The following is a 20,641-nucleotide window of genomic DNA, read 5'->3' as shown; positions in this document are numbered from 1 at the left end:
CCGAGGAGAAGTCATGTCCAACTAATCTGATGGCCGCCTACAAGGACATGACTGGATGGATAGATGGAGAGGATGGCAGTGGATATTGTCTGCCTTGACTTCAGCAAGGCTTTTGACACCATCTCCCACAGCATCCTTGTAAGCAAGCTCAGGAAACACGAGTTAGATGAATGGACAGTGGAGTGGGTCAAAACTGTCTGAAAGACAGAGCTCAGAGGGTTGCGGTCAGTGGCACAGAGTCTAGTTAGAGGTCTCTAACAGGTATTGTTCTCCAGAGGTCAGTACTGGGTCCAGTCTTGTTCAGTGTATTCATCAATGACCTGGACAAAGGGATAGAATGTTCCCTCAGCAAGTTTGCTGACGCAAAGCTGGGAGGGGTGGCTGACACACCAAAAGGCTGTTTTGGCATCCATCAAGACCTGGACAGGCTGCAGAGTTGGGCAGAGGTGAACCTTAGGAAATGCAACAAGGGCAATACCTGGGCAGGAATAAGCCCATGTATCAGTACAGGTTAGAGGCTGTCCTAGAAAACAGCTGTGTGAAAAAAGACCTGGGAGTCTGGTGAACAGCAGGATGACCGTGAGCCAACAACCTGTCCTTGTGGCTAAGAAGACAGATGGCATCCAGGGGTGCATCAAGAAGACTGTGGCGAGTGGCTTGAGGGAGCTTCTTCTCCCATCTACTCTGTCCTGGTGACACTGCACCTAGAGTACTATGTTCAGTTGTAGGCTTCCCAGTTCAAGAAGGACGGGGACTGCTTGAGAGGGTACAGCAAAGGGCTATGAAAATGATTAGGGGACTAGAACATCTCTCTTGTGAAGAAAGGCTGAGGGACTTTAAACATTTTAACCTGGAGAGTGCTAAGAGGGAGTCTTATCAATGCTCATAAATACTAAGAATGGGTTTCAGGAGGATGAGGCCAGTCTTTTTTCAGTGATGCCCAGTGACAGGACAAGACATAACAGGCACAAATTTGAACATAGAAAGTTCCATCAAATCATGAGGAGGAGTTTACTCTGAGGGTGGTAGAGCACTGGAACAGGCTGCACAATGAGGTGGTGGAGTTTTCATCTCTGGAGTCATTCAGAGCCCACGTTGATGCTGCCCTGAGTAACCTGCTGTAGGTGAACCTGTTATGTCAGGAGGGGTTGGACTAAATGATCTCCAGAGGTTCCTTCCAACCCCTATCATTCTGTGGTTTTGTGGTCCTTGTCTGACCTTGAGTTGAGGCATTATCAGTATGTTAATTGAGCTTTTTACACCACAGCCAGCAATCTAATGTGGTTTCACAGCAGCTTAAACCAATATAAACACACTTTAAAATGTATTGGATTAAAACTGAGTTGTTCTGAGCTGTCCTCAAACCCATTTCCAGAATCTTGTGCACAGCTGCTAGACAAATTTCACTCAGTTATTCTTGCTCCAGTTAAGGTGCAACCTGAATATTTATTTGGACTTCAGTGTATAATAACCATAGAACTGCATTCTGGTAGCTGCTTTCCCTCCTTCCTTAAATGTATACCTTTCTCTAAAAAACATCAGAAGTTCTTCAGTATGCACTTGCAGCCCAGAAAGCTGACTAAAGGCTGAGCTGCATCAAGAGAAATGTGGCCAGCTGGTCAAGGGAGGTGATTCTCCCCCTCTACCTCACTCTGGTGAGACTCCACCTTGACTACTGCATCCCTATTCAAGAAGGATGTGGATGTGCTGGGCCATGAGGATGATCAGAGGGCTGAAGCACATCTCCTATCAAGACAGGCTGAGAGAGTTGGGGCTGTTCACTCTGGAGAGGAAGCTCTGAGGAGACCTTATTGTGGCCTTCCGGTATCTGAAGGAGGCCTACTAGAAAGCTGGTAAGGGACTTTTTAGGGTATTGGGTAGTGATGGAACTAGGGGAAATAGATCCAGGCTAGAGGAGGGTAGATTCAGACTGGGTGTTAGAAAAAAATTCTTCACCATGAGGGTGGAGAGACACTGGATCAGGTTGCCCAGGGAGGCGGTGGAAGCCGCATTTCTGGAGGTCTTTAAGGCCAGGCTGGATGTGACTCTGAGCATCCCAATCTAGTGTAAGTTGTCCCTACTCATGGCAAGTGGGGGTTGGAACTAGATGACCTTTGAGGCCCCTTCCAACCCTGACAACTTTGTGATTCTCTTATGTGGTATTTGTCTCTCTTACATACTCTTCAGGTACTGCTATAGGTCCAAAGTTTTGTGGTTTTGTGATGTTTTCTTTCCCTCATTGCTCTTCAAATCTTTGCGTTTGAAATGGAAATCTCTCACTGTAGCTTGTCTGAACTCAAACTTCTGATTCATGTTTGTAGCTCGATACTGGTGGGACTGGCTCTGAATGTAGTTGTTGCCCATATGCTACATGTTTATAACTGTTGTAGCATCCCACAGAGCTCCGCACTTGCCTGAGGTGTCAGCTGGCACAAGACTGTTTTCCTGCAACTGGTCCAGCATGCTGCTTTACTTGTGATCTCTGTGGCAAGACTATAGGAGGTGCCTTGGTTCTGCAGTCTGGGCTTGATTTGCAGCCTGGTGTTTCAAATATGTGTTTGACCTTGCATCGGAGAGGTTGTGGTCATCAAAGGAACTGGACAGTTGAGAGTGAGAGATCAAAATAGAAGTAAATATGGGATGTGTAATATTTTAAGGCAGCTGTATGCTGATAGAGCTCTGTGCAGTATTTTGTGGTGGGTAGTCCTCTGTCTTGTTCAGTGTTGGGCCATGGAGCACAGCCAGGCGATGAGCCTGCCTGATGGTGGGAATGAGCTTTCTGCCTGTAAGTATTGCTCTGAAAAAACACTGGACTGGCAAACTGTAATTGCTATGTTACAGCTGGCAGCCCTGTTGATGATCAGAAGGCACACTGACAATTGCAGTCCTTAGCAATATACATGCTGTCCTTGCCGTGAAGGAGCTGAAAGTTACAAACTGGTATATGCTTCACAGCTGCAGTGCTGCAGACATGGCTTAGGAAGCTGCTGATTGTCAGCTTGGCCAGAGCCGTTGTGTCAGGGACAGAGCTTTTCTGTGGCTAAAGGTTACACCACGCTGCTTCTTGACAAAGCCTCTATTTATGTGTAGCCTTCACTCTGGTTCTGGACCAGAGCCTAAATATATAGAATGAAGTGGCCTGTTTTCATTGTGTTATGTTGGTTGTTTTGCTTTAATAAGCATTAGGAATACTGTTACCAAATTCTGCCAACCTTTCCATTACTGCAGAGGCTCTGAACTTCACAGCAGCAACAAGAAAGGCAACAGAAAGAATGATTTTTTGTGGTGTGTGTTTGTATGTGGACTTGGCATAGAGGATTTGGATGCAGCAGGCTACAACAGAAGTCACTCTTTTCCTGCTTCATGCTTAAATAGAAGGGAGTAAAATGCCTGCAGAGCTCTTTTAATGAGTGATAACAAGTTGCTACACAAGGAATTCCTGTCTTGGAGCACAACAGGCAACAGCAAATAGGAATGTTTCGTGTCAGTTTTTGCATGATGGGTCTTGCTCAGGGAAGGAGTGAAGAGAAAGAAGGGCTGTTTTGCAGGCTTGTGAGAGGTCCTGTTTTGTGATGAACTGCAGCATGCTCGAAGCGGCCTCATTCGCCCACACAGCTGTTGCAGTTTGTTTGCAGCCACCCTGCCAGGAGCTGGCAGCCTGTGTTTGTGCCACGTTGGGTAATCAGGGCTTCCAGTTCCACTTGCTCTGAGCAGGTAGAAATGTTGTGCAGCAGACACTGCATTCTGTTACAGGAAGGACTTGTTTCTTGCTGTCACCACCGCAGTACTAACTGGGATTACTCCTGGCTATAAGTATATATATGTGTTTATTTGTGATTATTTTTGGTGAACTGCCCTGACCATCATGTCAGTGTTTGTTGTCTTTTAACTCCCTGTTTTGCTTGAAAATCTGTCCCACAACTTTGGTTTTTTAAAAAGCCTAGGTGGAATCATGGCCCCGTGAAGCTTTTTTTTCCACTTTTCCCCTGTTTTCTTTTTTGGTTTCTGTACCGGTGCAGTTGTTTACCCTCCACACATTTACTTTTCTTCCATGGTGCTTGCTGTCAGTAAATATATTGTGAAGGAATTACATTTCTTTCCAGCCTTTGTTCATCTTGGCTGCATAAGTAGTTCCATAAGCCTCCTTTCATGATGCTGTCCTGCCCTCTAAGTTATGCCTTTGCACCTGTTCTGTGCCACAGCTCCAGTTAGATCTATCTTCTTGAACTTGATGGCAGAAGTGACACACAGCCCTACAGGTGAGATCTCACCATACAATGAGATTACTAGTTCTTTCTGGCTCTGGAAATACTTCCTTAGTGCATTTTAGGCTTCCCATCTGCCTCTACTGTGGCTGCTTGACACTCTGACTGACTTGACAAATCCAGGTCTCCAGTGGTCTCCCAGTGATAAGCTGCCTTTTGTAGTAATACTTCTTAATTCTCATACACACTCTGTATTTGGAATTGCTTTTATCTTCTAGTCTTCAAGACTTTTACCTTTTCTTTGTGATGTCCTAATCTTCCTTTCTTTTCCAGCTTCCTAGCTTGCTGTTCTCAGTGTCACACTGACTATGCAATAGGATCAGTGTCTGACATGCTTCCAGCTTTTACCCTTCTGCTTATCATATTGTCTTCTCCCTTTCCAACACATCCACATTTCACCTTAACATGGGAATGATGGAATACAAGCTTAATTATCTGTGGTTTGACCCTACTAAAATAGACAAGACAGCATAATGGATCTAACCTACTGAAGAACTGAGTGTCCTATTGAAGGAAGATGAGTGGGGACTGTTTTGCCTCAGTCAAGAAAATACTGGTTTTGTCACTGTCAAGTAGTCTGCTTGTCTTCCTGCTCATACTGCAGGTGTGTGTGAGCTTCATTTAGGGTTGTGCCACATCTGCCAGCTTGGTGCAGGGGTCAGGGATACAACTGAATCTCTTTCCAAGCAACTTTAGCACAAACTGTCAAACCTCACTTATGTTTTATTTGTCTTGTCTCCTTGTCTCTCAAATAGTTTATAAAACTTGCATGCTGATGATACCAAACTAGCAAGTCTATTTCTGGTATTTATTTATTTTCCCCCTTCTTAAATAAAGGTACTGCTTCCTGCCCTCGTGCTGCTTGATAATCACTTCACTTGATAGGCACATTGAAAAGTCTTCCTGTCCTATTTCCTTGTCCTCACTGGTTTTATCTCTTCCCTTTTTTCCCACTCTGTTGAGTTTGTACATCTGCCAGACTCAAAGTTGTGGGTAAATCCCCATGTTTTATCAGTTTATGCTTTGTTTCTGTTGCTGAGAAGTGTCTCTCTCCTGCACTCATTCCATCACTCACCTTTCCTTGGTGTTTACCATCAGCTTAGAAAACTGGTCTGGGAATGTCTCATAATATTTGCAGGCAAATTTGCTTTGATACTAGCTTCCAAAAATCCGCCCCTGTCTGTGCTTCAGATGTTGCATTTGGCTTCTCTCCTTCAGTTTGTCTCTCATTTGGTAAGCTGTTTGGGTAAAGAGGAAATGGTGCAGAAGACAGAGAAACCCCCTCAAGAAGTTGATGTGTAGGCTCTGGTAACCAAGGAGGATCATGTAATTCCTCTGAACAGCAGAGTGTTGTGACTATCAAAAGGCAGAAGTTTCTGACTGGAGAATTTTCTTATGGTGAGGTTTTAAGCTGATTACACAAGCTGTCCGTCTGGATATTGACAAGATAAGGCTTCCACGCTGACAAAAAGCCTTCTTCTTAGAGTAGTACTCCAAAACACATATGGGAGATTGTGAGGGGTCCTAAGTCTAATAGTGTACCAATTCCTATGGTTCTGATTAAAGCAGCTTTTGCCATGTGGCTGCCTCATGGTATCTACAGATTTTCTGGTGAGGATGTTAAAAATTCCTGTTATCTCAAGTAACCTGCTCTTTCTGGAAATAAGTACCAAGTGCAGTGAAAATCGTTTCCTTCCCAAAGAAACCCTACAGCGAAGGTCTGTAATGCTGAGGGGTTCAGAAAAACACAGGTGCGATGCAGGTGGAGCCTGCAGGACGGCAGAACTTCCCCCGGAGTCATCGCCTCCTTTGGCCACAAGAGAGAACCTGTTGCTATGTGGAGAGGGGAAGGAGGAATAACAAAAAGGCCCTAAGTAATGCATGACTCAATGGGGTGCCTGTGCCTAAACCGAAACCTCAAGGTGAGAGGACAACACGTGTGAGGAGTTAGAGGCACTCTGGTACTCCTTGAGATGAAGCTGCTTCTGCTCCTACTTTGGGAAGGAAAGAAACTGAAATTGTGCAGCTCCAGAGGAGCCACCAAGGGAAAAGTTGGAGCGGGAGGGCAAAGCAGGGCAAGCAGCAATAGAGCTGTGGGGACCCAAGTTTGGACACTTGAGTTTCAAAAAGGTTTGCCTTACTCCAGCTGTAGTGCCTTTTCAGCTTCCTTCATTCCTGCAGTTGTTTATCTGAAAGAGTATTTTTTAAGGTAATTGTACTAACAGTTTTGGCTACATCTAAGCAAGGTGTGTTACAGCTTCTGCGGCTCGTTGGAGCTGTGTGCCAGTGTTGGCCAGATGAGGAACAGTGCCTAGCCAGGTTGGGAGTTTTGCTTATCCACATCATGAGCTTCTGCAGTCAGGAATAGAGACAGGTGATGGAAGAAGGCTGGGGAGTGTTGAGGACACAGCACGGGAGTAATCGAGTGCCAGGAGTCCGCTGAGTGTGCAGATGGATGGCAGAGGGCTGTGGAGGAGCAGCAGCACTGAAGGTGCCTAGGCACCTCAGGAAAGACCAGGAATCCCTTCTGTGAAAGATCCCCAGAGTGCATGGAGAGACTTTGGCAGGTGAGGGGTTGTTCATGCTAGGGGACGCTAGAGATACAGAGGAGCTGCAGGGAGAAAATAGATTGGTCTTGGTAGTACAGAGTCCAAGTTTCTTTGTGCTGTTACTTCACCTCAACCTGTTTCTACTAATTTAGGAGGTCCTGCTTGTTCGTATGCAAGATAACAAAAGAGATTGGAGCATGACCCTTCTGGGAGTGCTGAATTAGCTACCACAGCTGCTGTGCAGTGGTGCAAGGGCTTAATTTTTAAAGAGGAGTTTGTAGTAAAAATAAGAGGTTTTCTAGGTTCTAAAGCACAGAAGTGTTGATGACTGGGGGATACCCCTGGTAAAGCATGGTGGGAGAAAAAGATGAAGACAATAAAAGAAGTTGGAGAGCAACTGCTTTCCCGTTGGTGCAGGTACTCCTGTTTTCTCATGAACATCTATCCTTGCTCTTTCTCTGCTCTGTTACTTTGCTTGAGCCTTGCTTCTCCTGCTCTTCAACTGTGCAGAGAAAATGAGTTTGAGGAAGGAGGTTGGATGAGGGCATGGGGGAATTGAAGTGTAGCACAGAAGTTTTCACTGTTTTTCTTCATGTGATGTTCTGGGCAATATGGCCTATATAATTTCACTCAGTCTGTCAAAATCATCTGCTGTGCTTCTAAAGGAATGTCACTTCAAAATGAAAGTGGCAGCTGCAATCTCTTTAATCAGCTTCTCACCACTTGTGGCAGCATCTGAGGTGGAAACAGAATCTTTTACTTCAAGTTCTAGCATAGAATTCTACTTGTCTCAGTGTTCTGACTCCATAATCCATCCCGCTTCTGGAACAAAGGGATTCACTTGTGTTACAGTTTAATACTAGTGTCTTAACTAGCCCCAAAAAGGGCTGAACGGAACATAAGATATATATTTATCTAATTTCATTGGTTTATGGTTTTCTTATATAATCTGAGATTCAGAGTGTTCTTTCTCTCTTGCTTGTGTTTCCCACTGTCTCTCCCTCTAGCCTTGCCTGTTCTGCTCTGATCGTTTGGGTTACTGGTGAGAAGAGAGAAATAAAACTGTGGCAGCCTGGGCTTTTGGCTAGTTGCATATGTGTGTGTGTGTATATATGTATTTGTGTAAGTTTATTACCTTTTATAGTTAGCCTACTTTTGTAAATAATAATTTCATTTTACTTCCAAATTCTGAGTAGTGTGGTAATTCACCTTTGGGCTATAAATCCCAAACTCTAAGTGGTGTAAAACCACCACAACCTGATGTAAAGGCATACATTAATGAACGTGGAACCACTCCATTTTTCTGATTGGATTAAAAATTCTGAGGCCTCTGTGCCTGAAGACCACAGTTATTTTATTAAAAGTGAGGGGGAAAGGGGAGCAGGACTTGGTACACTTCTTGGCCAGGAAATAGATTAATAAAGGAGTCTAAGCTCAAAACTTACTGATTTGGGCTTCTGAACTAAACGTACAAATACTAAAAAAAAAAACAAAAAACAAAACCAAAACCCAAAAAACCTAATTTAGCATCTCTTGAAAAGATGTAGAAAGAAAAGTGATGGTTCTACCACCTGGAGTGTCTGTTTCTGTCCTTTACCTACAAGTAAACAGGACAAAGAAGAAAGTGGCACATGAAGTCATCTACCAGTTCTTCTGCCACGCTCTATTTCTTTTCTCCCAAGCGATGATCAACAATGTAGCTTGCAACTTTGGCTATTAGGCATCCAGAAATTCCAGACAAATGGCTCTGCATCACATGTGCAGCAAGTCCAACTTGTTCTGCATGCACTGAATGTGAATGTGTGGATGAAAAGTGTATTTAGGACATGGAAGTGTCAGCTGCTTTTGCATCAGACCTATCCTTTTCCTTCCTCTGCCCTCAAAAAAGAGGGAAGAACCTGAGCACTTTTTAAGCCTTTGAAGAGCTGCCATGCCAAGCCATCCTTGTGCATGAAAGGAGTCATTCTGTGTTTCTGTGTTTCGACTCAGATATGTGTAAATTAAGCAGTTGGGCTCTTCAGTCTTGTTAGTTGTTAAAAATGTTTTCAAATCCTTTATGTTACACCATAATAGTGAGTGTTTGTGTTGGTTAAGTGGGATTAAGAGTCAGAAGTTGCTTCTGAAGGAATTCAGACTTCGGAGAAGGGGAGAGGTGAGGGAAACTGCTGTGTCCACTTCTAGAATTTGCAAAAGACAAGCCTCAAAAGGCAAATATTTTCCCTTGTGGGTGTGGTTGGGATTTTTATTTGTCAGGTCCACCCCCTCCTGCTGTAATTAAGTTTCTGCCTTAATGGATGTGCTCAGAAACCCTTGATAATGCTCTGGTCCTTCTTAAAATGTATGCTTATAGTGCCTAGGGAGATGAAATATGTCTAAGAGGAATCTGATAAGGATCTTCCGGAAGATACATGGTTCATTTAAAGCCTTTAGCTTCGATTCCAGTGCCCGTAAATGAAGCAGTAAGTGAGCAAACATCATTTAGTAGCTTACACGCAGAGTTTCCGTCAAACAAACCTTGTGGCAGTTCATTTGTCTGTGCATTGAGTTGGCTTGTTTAACTTTGCCTGAGTCAGTCTAAGCAGGGCTCAGCTCTCCTTTCCAGGCGTACAGCTGTGGGGACAGTAACCACAGCGGGACAGTGACAAGCAGTCGTCTTCAACCAGCAGAGCTGTTTGCAAAGTGATCTTTTTCTCTTTGGTGTAATGAGCCATTTCTGACTTCTGTAGCTGGGTCTTTTGTGTGCTGCCAGGCTCTTTGTGCACACTCTGGGGAATTGTGCGTGGCAGCCCTGGCTCCTCATTCCCTTTGCAGAGGAGAAAGAGGAAAATCCATTCGGTGTTTGCAAACAGAGCGATAACAGGTTAAATTACGGCTCCTGAAAGCGAGGGAGTGTATCTGCGGCAGTCAAGTAGCATACAAACTGCTCCCAGACGTTTGACATCCTCACCAAATCTTAAGGCCTTTTTTGCTTCGGGCAAAGATTTGCAGAAGCTTTCAGAGGCTCCTGCCTCTCCCCACCCCGTGGGAAACTGGAATTACTCAAAAGGCATAACCCTGCTGTGTCAGAAGAGGATAAGTGTATTTGTAGGATGCCACTAAAACAGATCTTGCTTGGTAAAAACATCTGCCCTCTGGTAGGCTACTAGTTCTGAACAGAAGAACAAGCTTATTCTTCTCCTGATGCAAAGTTGTGATCTTTGAGCTTTTAATGTATAGATATGTAAAACACTAAGGAGTCTTTGTCAGGTGAGGAATTCCTCCTGTGTTAGGTATCAATGGAATGAGAATTTTGGAGAATACCAGAGTTACCCCCTATTAAATTCTGTGTCCAGTACTATGGTTTTTGGAAGTGGATGTACAGAAGGAGGTAGGGATGTTACTGAAATTGCCTAGAAATCTCCCACCTTCAGCATAATTCCGGTAGCCTAAAATCCTTCCTTTTCCTAGGTCCTTTATTGCCTGTACCAAACTTTCTTCTGAAGACTAATGTGTTGTTCCCTTCCTTTGTCTCCCACCCACCCCTTTTCATTTCCTTAGGTCATTTCTTGCAATGTCGTGGGAGATTCTGTTAAATTTGTTTTCACTGTCTCTCGTACTTCACCCCCAGCTTCAGAAGGTCAGTCATACAGCGTGAAACTGTCTCCACTTCATTTGCAGGTAAAGTGCTGCCTGTTGTGTTCTTTCTCCTTCATCCCACAGCTGAGCTGAACCTCCTATTTACAGAATGCATACAAACTCTTGTTAACTCCCTGAAACATTTGATGGTATTACAGTTTTCCTCTGGGGCAAGTGAGAAATTAATAACTTAAGGCACGTTTTTTGAAGACTGTGAATAAACCACGTGTTGGGTAGGCTACTGGAATGTATAGGACCTGTGTTACAAGAAAGATATGCTTGTGCTGGAATGTGTCCATAGAAGGGCCTCAAGGATGATCAGAGGGCTGGAGCACCTGTCCTGTGAGGACAGGCTGAGGGAGTTGGGATTGTTCAATTTGGAGAAGAGAAGGCTTCAAAGAGACCTTACTGTGGCCCTCCAGTATCTGAAGGGGCCTATGAGAAAGCTGGCGAGGGACTTTGTAGGGTGTATGGTAGTGATAGGATTAGGGGGAATGGATCCAAGCTGGAGGAGGGTAGATTCAGATTAGATGTTAGAAAGACGTTCTTCAGCATGAGGGTGGTGAGACACTGGAACAGGTTGCCCATTTTGGTGGTGTAAGCCCAATCACTCAAAGTTTTGAGGCCAGGCTGGGTGTGGCTCTGAGAAACCTTATCTAGTGTGAGGTGTCTCTGTCCCTGGCAGCAGGAGTTGGAAATAGGTGATCCCTGGGGTCCTTTCCAACTCTGACAATTGTTTGACTGGCATGCATTTTCAAAGCTTCTGCCTTCTTAGACTGTCACTTTGAATTTACTTACTCAGAAACTGGTATCATTCTTCCTTTGGTGAGCCTTAGTGTGGAGCTTGACTTAACAATTTCTTCACAGTGTATCAGAACATCATCCAATAACTGCTTTCCTATCCACAGCTTCAGCTCTGCATGAAAGACAAAGGAGAAGATGTCAAAGTTGAGTGGTTCCTCATCAATGCAAATGAAACCAACTTTGAAATCCAGCCAGCAGTGCAGGAGGTCAGTCAGTAAGTTTTATTAATTGTAATGGCAGGGAGGATGAGTCTCCAGCCCTTTGGTGCAGGATTTTGTGTAATGCTTTAGGTGAGCAGTAGAAGTGTCTAGGGCTAAGGTACAGAGTTTGGAAGAAATGAAGGGAAAATACCCATTTCTTTCTTCTGGCTGCCTTCAGTAGAGGCGTGGAGCAATTGCCTGTCAGCAGTGCCATCTCGAGCAGTTTCACTGAGACCTGCAATGGCTCATCCATCAAATCAGGACTTTTTGGCAGACAAATGACTTGACAAATATTCAAAGGTGTGAAAAATGTCTGTTCCTTAATACCCTCTTTCAGAGCACTTACAAAATTGCCAAAAAAAACCACCCAAACCCAACTGATATTCCCAGCAAAGTTGCCCTTTCTTTAACAAATCAGTTTTGACATCTAGCAACTGTACTTTAGAAACAGCTCAGAAAAAATATAATTATTTAGGGAACTGGTGATGATACAAAAATACCTCAATGCTTTTGGAGTGGATTCTTGTCTTACTCTGTAGGCATTAGTTCATTGAAAATGTTTTTCATGGGGACATCCCCTGGAAGAGTTTCTTCATGACTAGAACTGTCTTCTGCCTTTGACGCTTCACAGATGTTTTAGGGTTGGGGTTTTTTTGGTGAAAAAATGGCAGCTTAAGCTTTTCTTAACAACAGTGAACATTTGGTGGTGTTTTGTGGAGTTGGTTTTCTGACCAAAGGTCTCGTTAAAAGATGGGTTTGTTGTATAGTAGAGCTACTTTTAAAGACCTGTACAGAGTGACCTAGAATCATAATAATTTATGGCCACAATTCTAATGCACAAAAATGTGACACTCATCACTAAAGAGAGACAAGTCTTTTGAAGTGTGTTTTAATGCAGAGGTTACTGTGAATGCATAGCAGTGTGAATAACCTTCACGTGTTAGGGTGCATCCTGATTATCCCCATATGGAACAGTCATTAAGTACTTACTGGCAAATGCAGGTGGACTTCACAACCTGCTTTTTGAGAGATGCCTGAGTCCAGAGTAGCAACGGAGTTGTAACTTCTTGTACTTTGCCTGCATTTTTAATATGAGCCTTTTAAGTTCTTAATAGCTAAGTACTTTATTTTCACTTTGAAGTGTCAGTTTGTACTTAGGGAAGAGAAGAGGCAATAAACAAAGAGCCAAAACCTGTTAGCTACCTATACATCGGAAATTGCCTCAGCTTCTAAACTTAAATGTCAGCTTTTGTGTCCTTTTTCCTGTTTTGGAAGCAGTTTTGCTTGTGCAAATAAATACCTTTAATTGCTTGTGATTATCTACGCAGTGTTTTTATCATTAGTCAGACAAGGAGGATATAATAACCTATTTTTCATTGGTAATAGGTGGGTAAACCTGAGTTGCATTTGGCAGCCTTGTTGACTGGCATGGCTTGGGTTTGCCTGCAGTTGTGCTGCTGTGACTTTATTTGCTGGTGTGTCACAGTGCTGGCTGTACACTTCTGTCAAAGCCAAAGTAAAACATACTGTCTTAAACCTTTTTGGTTGACGTTGTGGCTTACCTTGTCATGATGGAGCATTACTTTCCAAATAATAGTGAGATTGGGCTGACAGGAGGCTCTTTGGCTCTTTAACTAGACTGCTATGGAAACAGCAGAAAATACCTGTGAGTAAAAGTCCAAGGACTTGTTGCTGTTAAATGAGAAATATCCAGATTAGGTTGATGGCAAAGTGAGAAATGAATGAGATTTTTAGAATTGTACAGCATTCTTCATCAAACAGTGCTTAGGAAAGGGCAAGAGAGGGCAATTACCTCCCAAATAATGAAAATGGAGATGGTTTATCTGCTTATTTAAATAGCATAAGTAATGAAATTACTGAAACTGAGGCTTTAGACAGCCTAATTTACTGTAATTTTTTTCTTTAGTAAAAGAGTATAATCTGCAAGTTGCAGAAATGTGCTGCTGCCTCTTCCCTTGGCAGTTGTCTGGATGTGAACAAAGCACAGTTTCTGTGGGACTCACTCAGTGTTGTTGTATGTTTAGAGCTGTAGAGACCTGTCATCAAAGGACGGTTAGGTAAGATGGCAGTGAAACAAGATTTCTGTATGCAGCATTCCTGGCATTTTTATGGAACACCCTAAGTGCTTCTGGAGCGTTTGGGTAATTGGGAAATGACTGTCACTCCAAATCTGTTCAATGTGTTATGCAAGCTGCAAGCATACCTTTAGGAGTGCAGAAGTCGTTGCATGATCATTCACCTACACCCAAGATAGGACTGAGGATTTTGAAACAGTAGATTGCCTCTTGTGCTGAGAGCTGGCTGCGATGGAGGAGCACGGTGTGGGGTGTTCAGGATGGCAGAGCAAACCTGTACTCTGCTGCATTTGCAGAGGTGTGGCTGCGTGAGACTTGAGCTGTTACTGCCTCCTGGATTCATGGGGCTGTGCTGCTGCAGCAGTGTGGGTCAAGTAGCATTGCAAGTTGGTGGTGCACAGCCACCATGTTGTCAAGGCAACTTAGCAGTTGCCTTGATCTACTTGATCCCCTACTTGATCTCCCTGCTGGTGTGAATTGGTCCTTGTTGTCAGTGTGCCATGTCTTTGCAGCAGGACTATATTTGTTGGCCATGGCACACTGTTTGTAGTCATACTTCCTTCAGACAGCAGAATGCAGAAAAGGGTGCCTTTTACTGCTTTATGTGATGCTTTCGTTCTCCATCTTTTCTGTATCTGCATCTGTAAATAGGTGTAAATCACTTTTAAAGCCTGGTTCTGTAATAGTAAAGCCTCTCAGGTGAGAAAAGACAGATGAATCCTTTGTCGTTTCAGTCAGATCTTTGTCAGATAGTTCATGCTTGTCTTCAGAGAAGAAACCACGGAGATTTCTGCTAGTTTCAGAGCAGCTGGGTGTGAGACTGCCCTTTCTGTGATAACTTAATTTTAAAATCCACCCTCTGTAGGCAGCTGTGCAGAAGAGACTGAGCAGCATGGCACAGGAGGCACGCTTCTCCAGGGGTGCAGGGAGGGCAGGAGCAGTTCACTGTCTTTATACACCTTACAACTCAGCACGTGAAACGACATGTGGAAGCGTGTTCTGATCCCTCAGAGACAGTGGCACAGATTACCATGGACAAACATGAGTCAGTCCCACAGAGCAGAATGACTGTCTGTACGGTGCACTTTCCAATAAGGTTGAAGACCTTCAAGAGATGCTATCATGTCTTTTTCAATGCACACAGGATTAGCAGCTTCTCAGCTGTGACAAGCTGGCATAACTCCCATTAAATCAGTGGAACGGTGCTGATGTGCTTATCTGATGACCAGATCTGCTCTCTCAGTAGGGTGCAAAGCAGTACAGAAAACCTTTAAAGCACTGTCAAAAGGTATAAACTGTTAATGAAACTTGTGATTCTGTGGCTGATAGCTGTGCCTTCCTAACTCTCAGAACAGTGTGTGACTTGTTCAGTGTATATTTGTAGTTTTTCTTTAATGCATAACAGAAATTGAAGTAATTATTTGCATGGTCTCTTGTGACATTTTGTCGACAACAGAAACCAGGGTGACGTTAGGGTGATGAAGCTGGTGAGGGGCCTGGAACACAAACCCTATGAGGAGAGGCTGAGGGAGCTGGGGTTGTTTAGCCTGGAGAAGAGGAGGCTCAGGGGTGACCTCATTGCTGTCTACAACTACCTGAAGGGAGGTTGTAGCCAGGTGGGGGTTGGTCTCTTCTCCCAGGCAACCAGCAATAGAACAAGGGGACACAGACTCAAGTTGTGCCAGGGGAAGTATAGGCTGGATGTTAGGAGGAAGTTCTTGACAGAGAGAGTGATTGGCATTGGAATGGGCTGCCCAGGGAGGTGGTGGAGTCACCATCCCTGGAGGTGTTCAAGAAAAGCCTGGCTGAGGCCCTTAGTGCCATGGTCTAGTTGTTTGGCTAGGGCTGGGTGCTAGGTTGGACTGGATGATCTCGGAGGCCTCTTCCAACCTGGTTGATTCTATGATTCTATGAAACCATGTCTCTCTCTGACAATGTTAATGCTTTTTTTTTTTTGCCTTCTTTCTCCTGATTTTTGAGAAGCATGGTTGTTTGTTTCCTCTTAGGGACAGACAGCAGGGACATGTGCAATATCTGAAACACTTAGAGATGTTTTGAAGAACCTCTTCAGCTTGGTTTCTCCATCTGTAGTGTTGAGCTCAAGACCTACAGATATAAAGGAAGTTCAGGTAAGTCTTACTCCTACCTAAATCTTTTGAGAAGGATCCTTCTGTGTAGTGTTTTTATTACATACTCATGACTCACAAATGAATAGTTTAGCACTGGTGATCAAAAACAACTGGAACACCTCTTCAAAGTAGAATAGCCCTTGGCAGTGAAGATTTTGTGATCATCATCATCACTCCCATGTGGCTATCTGTTGAGGTTACACCCCATCACAGGTCTGCTTGCCTGTATCAGTGTAACAGAAATGAGGAGTATTTGGTGTTTGGGTATGTGGCACCCTTCTTGCTCTGCTTGCTTTTCACAGAATGTACAGAACATAAGCCTTCTCCCTCAGGGCACTAGTCCGCCCAAACCTCCAAGGGCTCATGAACTCAAACTGCTGGTGAAGAACATCGCGGTAAACCTAACCGATCACAGTGCTGCAGGTAACGTAGACCATGCCCTTCTCCTTGTTTGCAGCAGGGCGGGAATGTTTTGCTTTTTGGTTAAAATCCTGTGGAATTTCTGTGTTCCAAGCTTCTCTCGAAAGGTGCAAGAATCTGCTCTGCTCCCAGAAACAGTCTTTAGTTGTACTCGTACAAAACTTTCTGTGGTGTGGTTTATCTGAGTATTCAGACATTTCATCTTCTTGGAAACAAAGGCATCGTTGTTGAAAACAAACTGCAAGGGGCACATTTATAAAGTTGGTTGATTAGTTTATTAATTTTAGTTTTAATTTCTAAAAGTCACCACTTCGGGCATACCCAAGATCATATTTAACTCTCCATTAACTGTTAGCAATGATTTTGTTCTGTGTTACCTGATTTTTACATCTGCTTTGCTTTAAAGCAATTTGCTAAGTATCTAAAACACCCCCCCCCCCCCCCCCCCCCCAGTGTAAGCTCTCCTCAAAGGTAATGGCTTTTCATCAGGGATTTTTTCCACTTAACAAAGTACCTCTGTGGGCAGGGGAATGAGTACCTCTTGCAAGTGGAGGATAAAGCCAAAAAGGAGGTCACTGCCTAGCAAAGTTACAGTGTTGGTTTTGGAAAGAAGCACCAAGCCTGTCTTGCAAGTATTCAGATTTCTTCCAGCGCAGGCCTGCCTCCGTCACTGATAGAGGCATGACCAAGCGTATTTCAGATGGCGTCAGCAGAAGTCCAAATTTGAGGCTCTGTTATTTATGGTCACTGACAATTCTATAGCAGTCTTTTTAATGGAAGCTTGTGGCTGCTAAATTGAACGAAGCACTAGTTTTGGATAAATATATCCTGCTTGCTATACTGCTTTTTTTTCAGCTAGATGTAATAGGTTTATGCCCTGGACTCTTGCATAATGCTGCATTGCTCATCCTGGTTGGAAGTGATTCCCTTAAAATCTTCTGCATACTGTTTTTTTTAATAACATTATTTTTAAAGCAGTTCTGGAACTCTTTGCAGTTAAGTGCCCTGTATAAGTAAAGCTGTGCTGGAAACTGCGGATTGCAGTAAAACTCATTCCACATTTTTTTTAGCTCTACGATTTTGTAGAGCAATCTAACCTTTTCAAAAGAGCAAATCATTCCAGATGCCTGTGCTAGTTTGAAGCTAGCTAGAATGTTTTGGTGAGAAGAATTAGATTACAGGCTGTGAAAGGGAAACAGTGGTCATGTCTACTTCACCCATAGGCTTGCTGAGTTGCATGAGAATAAGAATGTAAATATAGATAAGACAGTCACTGTCTGGGCTTTGGGCTGCATCTCTCTTTAACCTAACTTGCTGTATCTGTGATTAATCAGCCTGCTTCCTAACCCTCTGCTGACCGTCCAATCTTCCTTGGGCATAAGGCAAGATCTGGGGTAAGGGAGAGGGGTGGGAGAAGGTGGAAGGGTGGTTGAGAGCCCTCCTGGGGACTTAGGTTTCTGGGAGGGGAGTTGTGTTTCTGTATTACCTTTTAACTTGTAGAATTCTGTATATATATTGTAAACACCTGCTTTTATATTGTACTAAGCTTCATTCAATTTCCAGAGCCTCTGAGTCTAGTCTGGGTGATTTTCCAAAGTGTGGGGGGCAGGTAACACCCAAACCATCACAATGCCTTTAAGAGTTGTGAGATGACATACCTTTAGATGTATATGGTGCATACAGTAGAGGGTTCAACTTACAGGAAACTTCTCTGCACCCTCCCTGAAAATGAGAGGAAGAGGGGACAACTAATGTGCTCTTCTGTGGCAATCCAGATACTGAGAAGCAAAATCACCATTTGCTGTTCTAAAAAGATATAGAGGAAATTTTACTGGTCCTGTGGCAGCTCTGGGAGTGTAAACACTTTGGACCTGAGCAAGAGAAACAAAGCTTCATAGTGAGGTTTATCTGGTGCTCTTGAAATTCACTGGAAATACTGTGCAGCTGGGAAGGTGGTAGCTTCTGGACATAGCTTGTTGCCTTCTAATGACAGTTCCTTTTCCTTTTCTTGGCCTTGTCTTGCAACAATGATTATACTGTTGCAACTCTGAAACTCGGTAAGAGTATGTAATATTGCAGGCTAACCTGCATGCATACTGAGAGGCCTGGGGAAGGGCCATTTGTCTGTCTTGATCGTTATCAGCCTATAAACCATGGGTGCTAACATGGTTTATAGGAGCTTGTTGCTTTCCTATAGATAATGTTAGCTCAACTGGTGAGTAAATCAGTAGCAGAACTTGTCTCTGCTTATGGGCTGTGCCCATTTTTATCTCCTTAGTTTATGTATGTAAAGAGAGGTTATCTTAGATTTACTACTGTATGGTCCACGGTGTATCATCTAGGGAAAAAGTGATTTCTGCTGTTAAAAAATTGTTAGCTGTGTACAGCAGAGTGTGCAGGGCACAAATGCTGAAGTACTCTGTTCAGTATCAGTTAGTTAGTGGCTGCAGCGTAGTTTCTGACAGTGCTATAGAGGCATTTCTGCCCCAGGCTGCTGAGCACTGCTGGCAGTAAAAGCAAGCTGCAAGAGACATATGGCTGGGTTAACAGAAAACCACCCCAGGTTCATTAACTCGGGCTCAGCTTGCTGTGAAAGAAGCTAAACTACTTACTCCAGGGTCAGCTTGGATCCCAAATAAGCCATGTGCACAGTGCTTTGTCTCCTCTAATAACCTTGCCAGGTCCAAGCTGCTTCTGTTCCTGCGACAGGGCTCATGCACAGCCCCGATGCAGCACCGTAGGACAAGTGAGAGTTGACGGCAGTGAATAGAAGCCTAGATTCTTCTGGAGAACTGGAGGCAGCATGCCTTTTGTTTGCTCTGTACACAGCCAGTTCTGAGCTTTTTTTGCCAGTTTCCTTGATATTTTAAGGATACTGGGAGTTAATTTCTCATGATGTGAAGGACACACAAAAGCAATTGTTTTAAGAGGAACACATTGTGCAAACTATTTCCCCTTGGAGCAGCAATGTAACTACTCTGATATGCCAATTTGCCACACTATCAGATTCCAGAATCAAGGTAGAGATAATTCTGCACCAGTACCCTAAAATTCCATGAACTTATTAAAAACTGCAGTCCACAAAGCCATTGTTTATTGACACTATTGTCATCATTCAGTTGCTAGCAGATAAAGCTTCTTTGATGTCCAAGGAAACCACTGTGACTGTGGCTAGTAGGAACTTGGAAAACTTGTTTCATTTCAAACAGCTGAAGGCACTCCACCTTGCACCCACACCACTACCTCCATGCTGACTCCCCATCCTTTTTTGATCTTGCTGTGCCTGCAGTGTTTTGCTTCATAGCAGAATTTAAATCAAGCTGTCACGTTTCACACTGCATATAAGATGGCATAAGACGAAGATGCAGTCATGGCCATTGGCATTAATGTAGTTGGTATACAAACTGTGGTGAGAAATTAATTCTGTGAGAAGGTAAGGATGTGTTTGCAGTAGTCTGCTCAAAAGCACAGTGTGTAAGGGAAGGAGGTTCTTTGCTTTCCTTTGAGTAATTGTACCTCTTGGTGATGGAATATTAATAACTGGATATTGCTTTTTCTCGCCATTACAGGCAGCACAAACCTTGTGTGTATAGTTCAGTTGAATGACCCTATGCAGAAGTTTTCCAGCTCTGTAGCCAAAAATGCTGTAAATCCCTTTTGGAAGGAAGAGTTTATCTTGTAAGTAATTTACTACTGAGAATACTTTTAAGTGGAACATCTTTCTTTACTATGTGAAGTTTTTGAGAGAAGAATGGTATTTTGAGTTTTGTCCAGTTGGTTGGCCTCAGAAAAATCTGGAGCTGGTAGTAACTTCAGGGTATCTGATTACACTTGGCATGGGTATGAGATCAAATAAGTCTCTAAAGTTTCCCTGCTAGGTATTTGATTCTAGTAGATGACAGCGTAACAGGCAGAATAAATTACCCTGTGATTTCATACAGTGTTAGCAAGGTTTTGAAGTCATTTAGCTTGAGACCTGCATTTGAGGAAATCTAATGTCTCTCATTCCATGAGTGGGAAATGTGAATGTGCAAAAAGTTGGAGCATCTGAAAGAATGGTGGCTATGGTTAAAAAGGGAGTGTAAAGCTAGAGGTTTTCTGTTGGGCAGAAGTGGGAGTTTTCATCAGCCTCTGTGGTATCGTGTGATTCGCACAGCTTCTCTAGAGAAGATCAAAAGTGAGCAGTTTTAAATGGTTTTCATTTCCACTTTCTAGCAGTAGAATAGAAATATCTGATAGCTTCTGAATTGTATGAGCTACAGAAGAGGCAGTCACTGATGGTGGGGCTGGTCAGAAGAGTATTTCTGTAGTGGCTTTAAACACCCCCACAGGTAGGCAGAAGCAGCTTCCCAGGGGAATGGGATAGAGATGCTGCCATGCAACACGCTGCAGATACTGCTTTCTTTTTTTTTTTCTACCAGATAGTTAAGGCGAGAGGCACTTCTGGTTCTTTTTGTAGCTTTCCTCTCCCATTTCAGTTCTACTTCTCTCTCCCTCTGAAAGTACATACTTCAGAGAGTAATGCTGCTTGTTTTCGTGTGACCTTTTTTCTGCACTATCTAG

The 20,641-nt window shown here is 43.5% G+C and overlaps 1 protein-coding gene across 3 annotated transcripts in view; it reads left to right on the top strand.

Moving 5' to 3' along the window:
- Positions 1-20,641, top strand: part of C2CD2 (C2 calcium dependent domain containing 2) — a 45,674-nt gene that overhangs the window by 5,058 nt on the left and 19,975 nt on the right. For all 3 annotated transcript variants that reach the window (XM_064152568.1, XM_064152569.1, XM_064152570.1), the window contains exons 3-7: positions 10,352-10,471; positions 11,338-11,439; positions 15,536-15,658; positions 15,961-16,081; positions 19,648-19,756. In XM_064152568.1, coding sequence (XP_064008638.1) covers positions 10,352-10,471; positions 11,338-11,439; positions 15,536-15,658; positions 15,961-16,081; positions 19,648-19,756 — 575 coding nt within the window. The remainder of the gene's footprint in view (positions 1-10,351; positions 10,472-11,337; positions 11,440-15,535; positions 15,659-15,960; positions 16,082-19,647; positions 19,757-20,641) is intronic.

The sequence above is a fragment of the Pogoniulus pusillus genome, chromosome 12 (assembly GCF_015220805.1).
Source record: "Pogoniulus pusillus isolate bPogPus1 chromosome 12, bPogPus1.pri, whole genome shotgun sequence".
Classification (NCBI taxonomy): domain Eukaryota; kingdom Metazoa; phylum Chordata; class Aves; order Piciformes; family Lybiidae; genus Pogoniulus; species Pogoniulus pusillus.
The sequence above is the reverse complement of the archived record's forward strand: the minus strand, read 5'-3'. Positions and strand labels throughout refer to the sequence as shown.